General features: G+C 42.6%; 1 protein-coding gene across 4 annotated transcripts in view; it reads right to left on the minus strand.

The window, feature by feature from the left end:
* Positions 1-6242, minus strand: part of LOC140387540 (protein unc-13 homolog C-like) — a 972441-nt gene that overhangs the window by 701360 nt on the left and 264839 nt on the right. For all 4 annotated transcript variants that reach the window (XM_072470780.1, XM_072470778.1, XM_072470777.1 and 1 more), the window contains one exon: positions 3486-3549. In XM_072470780.1, the coding sequence (XP_072326881.1) occupies positions 3486-3549 (64 nt within the window). The remainder of the gene's footprint in view (positions 1-3485; positions 3550-6242) is intronic.

Below are 6242 nucleotides of genomic sequence, written 5' to 3' on the forward strand. Positions count from 1 at the left end.
GCGTGGCGGGGTGATCGGGGGGGTTGGGAGGGGGGGGCTGGATTGGGGAACAAATTAGCAAGGTGGGATGTGGCGGGGTGTTCGTACTGGGGGAGGTTGAGGGCTGGTGGTTTCTGTTCATGTGGATGTTTGGTCACCTGATATTTTCAGGTTTTTGGTAAAATGCCTTGAATAAAAATATATTTTTTAAAAATACATAAATAGTAACTGCCAGTCAGGCACAACTTATCACAACAGGCATTCGCTTTTTTTTCTTTGAAATAACACTCTGAAAAGTTACACTGCGAGATGATGGAGAACATGTTATACATCTTCTCATAACTGAGCTAATTCTCAGGTTTTATTAAAGGAGGAAAATATAAACATCCTCAGGCTAAAGCCAATTTGTATTTCATTATGGGGAAACAACAGAAAATGTTTGGCTAAGAATTTTATTGCAATAAGCTATTTAACGTTATCTTTAAGTAGGTGCATTTTCATCTCCATAGTACTTTCTATAATCGGTTGGAAACATTGCAATTGCATTCAAAAGGCTTGCACTAAAATTCTGCTGTAACTCAAGAATATTAAGAGGCGCCAGCCTGCCTCCATTTTGAAATAAGACTAAGAAAAGTGGCACCTCTGTTCACTGTTGTAAATTAAAGTTCAATCTGTCATAAAATCATCAACACTGAACAACAATTCTTTGTGAGACAAATGCAAAAAGCACCTTAAATGTTTTCCCATACATTTCGTACTAATTTAAATACACATATTAAATAAATATGCATTTGGAAACAGGAGCATATAATTATGCAAACTAATTAGAACGCTATACTTCTGGTCAAAATCTTCTGTAAAGATTGGCGCTATTTTAAGTCATAACCCAATTTAATGTTTTCAAGAAAAAGAGAGCATTTCCCTTTTTTTTCCAGGTTGATTATTGGTGTTTGCGTTTAAGCAACATTTAAGTTGTGAGTCATGGGTAGCAGCAGTGAATTTGAAGAAAAACATGTGCACAGATTATTTTACAAATGCTGCATTGGTCAGACGTTAATACTTATTAGGTTAAGTGGTTGTTTTTGACCGTCGCAGACTCAATGGGCCGAAGGGCCTTTTCTGAGCTGTATGATTTAAAGACTCTACGACACTTAAAGGCACCTGAAATTATCATTTGGATAAATTAAAATTGAAGGTCTCATAACCAACCAAGCAATGAAATATACATACCCAAATGCCTGTGAAAATAAATAAATCTCAGATTTTCATTTTTTCAGAAACTCACCCAAATTTCAAACCAATAAATGAAACTGCTTTCATGTTCAAATCAATTTAAAATACCTCTGCATTTATATTTAATTCTCTGCCGATCTGTTGGGAAAGAATACCCTTCATTGTTGCCATTAAAGGTTTTGTCTTTCACAATTTCTTCCTATCCATTTGAAATGAGATTTCTTGGGCGAGATTCACGCCAGCTGCGTGTTCCTCGGCAGTGCGTCCTCGCTGGCAACGGGATTCTCCGTTCCCTCCACCTACCAATGGGATTTCCCATTGTGGCATTCCCACAGTGCTGGGCAACTGGCGGAACGGAGAATCCCGCCCCTTGTCTTTAGACTCTTTCCCATTAAGCACCATTGACTGGCTGAGACGATGATGGGCAGGAAACCTTGTCTCAAACCTATGCCATTTCTGGGTTGTAAATAATCCAGTTGATTTGTCTTTCAGTTTTTTTTTTAAAAAGCAGACCCCCTTAATCCAAACCCCATCCTGCCCCATTTGTATTTAATCTGAAATGTAATTTCACCTTCAATAGAAAAAGATTTTTGAGAAACATGTTCAATGTAAATTTTAAATTAATCTTAAAAACCACCGTAAAAAGTCTTGCAACACCAGGTTAAAGTCCAATAGGTTTGTTTCGAATCAGTAGCTTTCAGAGCACAGCTCCTTCATCAGGTGAATCACCCATGCTCCGAAAGCTAGTGATTCGAAACAAACCTGTTGGACTTTAACCTGGTGTTGTCAGACTTCTTACTGTGCTCACCCCAGTCCAATGCCAGCATCGCCCCATCATGGCTACCATTAAAAACTACCATGTAATTTGGCCAGTAAACTGGAATACTGATAGAGAATGACATACAGACGAAGAGATCTGCATCTAGTTCAAACCTCTAGAAAAAGGAATGTTTATCCATTACATGTTATTCAATATGCTGCCAAGTTGGTGTGCAATTGTTTTTGGTTAAAAAAAAGGATCATTGGACAGGGAAGCTTCCGCCCTTTTGAGAATACAGGCATTGCAATATCGATGCACTGTAACCTCTCGAGACCAGAAATCTACTGTTCAGAAACACCAGTTGTCCAGAAAATGAAAAAGAAAAACCTTCTTTTGAGGCATTTATGATTACTTTTAGTGAATGAGTTCACAGTTTAATACTGGCGGAGAGCTCAGAAAATGAACAGCTGTCCTCTATTACAGCATCAAAGCTTCTAGAAGATGCATGATTGTACAACCAATTCTTATTACATTTTAGCTTAAATATGCTTAAATTCTTCTAAGATTGGAAACAATAGATTTCACAGAGGGAGTTCTTGTAATTTAATCTCGGGATTCAGAAAACGTTTAGAAACCATTCGAATTTCAATCTTATCATCCACGATACCACTCAATCACTTAGTTTCTAACTTCAAATGTATCATCAGTTATCCATTAAATTTGATATGCCTAAGATCTGAAAAACCACATCGCTGAAAGTCACAAAATGCTTCATCCTGCAGGATTCACAAGCGGTAATTTTCAACTCACCACCAAAGTGTAAAGCCATTGTTGTGAGTCAGGCATCTATAAACATCCCCATATTCTTTTCCAAAGAAATTAAAATGGGGCAGCACCTATTACACTGCATGACTTGCATCACCAATTTTACACAGGAATGGCAAATTGAAAATTACCACCCTCCCAAAATAAAACTACAACCTTGTAAAAATTGGTACAAAATTAAAATAGAAACGTTGTATTGTAAATCCACCTCAGTCTAACAACATAAACTTACCAGTGAACATTCTGTATTTTTCATTTTTGATCCACTTACTGGAATAACTTGAACATATTTGTTAATAAAAACAAACAACTCAATTTTCCTCCACAAGAGAACCAACAATTCCCCATGCTTATATCCCAGTGAGATAAGAGGCCCACCCCGTGTGCATTTCAGTGGCGGAGGGGGCCCGCCAGTGGGAATTTCTTGTCCACCGTTGTCAGCGGGATTTCCCATGGACAATACCCCTCGTCACCGGGAAACTCATGCGCCGCCGGTGGGACCAGAATACCCCGCTAGCGTCAACTGCCGGTAAATTCTGCCCAAGGTGTAATTTTATCTATTTCCAATTTTCACTGTTCTACCATTTGTGAATTGTGTGAACAGCCTTACCAACCCCCAGAGAAGTTCCAAAAGGCTCAAACAAAATTAAAGCAAAGCAATTAAATGATTTCAAAGATGCAGTCTTACTTTTTGAATTACTCTTTTCCATCTTGATCTTGAAATGGTGTTCGTACAAACCACCTCTTCATCCCTGGAAGACAATTTATTTACATTAGAAAAATTAGTTGCAGCAGTCTTGGAAACAAATTCTAAATATTGATATTCAAAGCAGGGTGATCTGATCATGTCATCAATTAGCAAAATTCATCACCACCAACAAGATCGGTATTATTCTAATCAAGTCTCTAAATGTCGGTTATTTATTTGTAGAAAACGTCTGCAAATAACTTTTAGCGCGGCAATGTAAACCTCTGTCTGAAATTGGAAACTTAATTGATTTTAAACAAAAAAAGTGTTCTCTTTCCCTCCGTTCGAATAGTAACGAGAAGTATATGATGGAAGTGTAGACAATCAAGAAAGAATGGAAAGAATAGTTAGAAGCAACCCAATTCTGGTAGATGCTGGGTCCAGAATTAAGCTAAGTTAAATATAAGAGATTTTGAACAAAATACCAGGTTAACATCTTAGACGGACAGTTGTAATGCTGTGAAAGAAGACTGGACACAGTAAATCAGATTGCCATTTTTGCAACTGTGATAGTAAATATTGATACAGACTCTTTAGGCCAAAAAGGGGCGGAATTCTCCCCTCCCCACGCTGGGTGGGAGAGTCGCCGGGGCGCTGCGCGAGTCCCGCCACGCCGCCCCGGCACCCGCACGCGATTCTCCCACCCCCCCCAAATCACGGCTGGCCGATCGGAGAATCGCCGCTCGCCGTTTGTAATGGGCGAGCGGCGATTCTCCGGCCCGGATGGGCCGAGCGGCCTGCCCAACACAACAGGTTCCCACCGGCGCCGTCCACACCTGGTCGCTGCCGGCGGGAACAACGCAGGAACGCTGGGGGGGGGCGGCCTGTGGTGGGGGAGGGGGTTCCTGTACCGGGGGGGGGGGGGGGGGGGGCGGGAGACTCAAAAGGGGTCTGGCCCTCGATCGGTGCCCATGGATCGGCGGCCTGGCCTCCCTGAAGGAAGACCTCCTTTCCTCCGCCGCCCCGCAAGATCGATCCAACATCTTCTTGCGGGGCGGCCGCGGGGAGGGCGGAAACCACGCATGCGCGGGTTGGCGCCGGTCAACGTGCGCATGCGCGGATGACATCGTTTACGCGGCATTGGCCGCGTCATTACGCGGCGCCGCTTTTACGTGGCAGCAAGGGCCAGCGCGTGTAAATGCCGCGGCGCCGCTCCTAGCCCCCCAGGGACGGGAGAATAGGGGGCTGGGAGCGGCCTCCGACGCCGGAGTGAAACACTCCGGTTTTCACTCCGGCGCCGGGACTTAGTCTCCCGATGGGAGAATTGCACCCCATGTTTCTGTCATGACTTACGAACATATGAAATAGGAGCTGGTCAAGGGGCTGAAGCGTTCCAGGTCGGGGGTCACCCCTGGGCGTGGGGGGGGGTACCTTTTGTCAGTGAGGCCTTCACGATATCTATAAATATTGTGGATACCCATAACAGGGGCAACTACAGCTGCTGCCTGTCTGTCCTTCCAAACACTTCCAGGATAGAACCCTGTTTCTGGTTATATGCTGAAGGTCATTTTAACTTTCTTCAACTGAGAGCAGCCCCAAGCTGAAGCCTATTGCTAATAAGGAATTGGCTTTGTTAGTTGTGAGAGCACTTCACAGCTGCAGATTGTGTTTGCTGCTTGCTCCTGCAAATGCCTGGAGGCTGTTGTTGCTGTTTCCTTCCTTTTCTGTAGCCAAAAAGAAGGACAATTATTTCTAAAATACCTGGGTCCTGGAACACTAGTCTCCGGGGGACTTATGAGTCTGGGAGGCAATTAGGTTTGAAGCACGGAGATGTTGCGGGACCCGGTGCGCGACATTGATTCAAACGAGCAACCTGGCTTTCACAGGTTTCTGATGCTTTCGTTGCTGCTATGGTGAGTGCTGCATGTAACTGGCACATCACTGCAGGTCAAACACACTGGAAGTCAAAGATGTTCAACTGCACCTTGAGCACCAGTGAAATATGTGGATGCCAGGATTAGGTTCCAGTGAGAATGTCACTGATACGTGGAACGACCAACAAGTAACGCATTGATGGGCAGATCATTTCCAGCACAAAGTTCCGGTCATGATAAAACATTCTCAAGCTTGGCTTGTGAGATGAGGTGAATCCATCTTTGTCCAACATCAATATTGTGACATTATACAGCATGTGAAGAGTTAATGCTATGTTTAAACTAGCCACTAGATGGAGTTAAGGGACAGCACTATAAATTGCATTGAGTCTTAGATTTCTAAGAGTGAGCTAGAGAGAGTCCAGGAGAGTAGAGCAGAAGAGGTAGAAGATGGTTAGACATAGGAGACATGAGTTGTGTATTTGAGAGTTCTGTAGTTAGAGATAGCATAGTTTAATATAGTAACCGTATACTTTAGAAATATGTAGAAATCTTATTTAGTAGTGTTAATAAATTAGTTTTGTTTGTTAACAAAGCTTGTTGTTCTTTGTACAACACTACACATCCAAGCCAGCCAGGTAAAGCAAAGCAGAGAACAACACAGATATGATACGGGAACACTGAACCAGAACTGGGCTATAAAACGGACATTTTGAATGAAATATGGACAATTTAATAATTCAAAGTTTTTTTTAAAAAACACGTGGGCTCAAAATGGCTGCAGACAGACACAGAAATACACAGCCTGATCAAACCCATGTGGAATATTACAAAGGGGCTATGAGTCACGGCAAAACTAGCCTGATAGTTATGCAAAACGGAT

Source organism: Scyliorhinus torazame, chromosome 12 (genome assembly GCF_047496885.1).
Source record: "Scyliorhinus torazame isolate Kashiwa2021f chromosome 12, sScyTor2.1, whole genome shotgun sequence".
Lineage (NCBI taxonomy): Eukaryota > Metazoa > Chordata > Chondrichthyes > Carcharhiniformes > Scyliorhinidae > Scyliorhinus > Scyliorhinus torazame.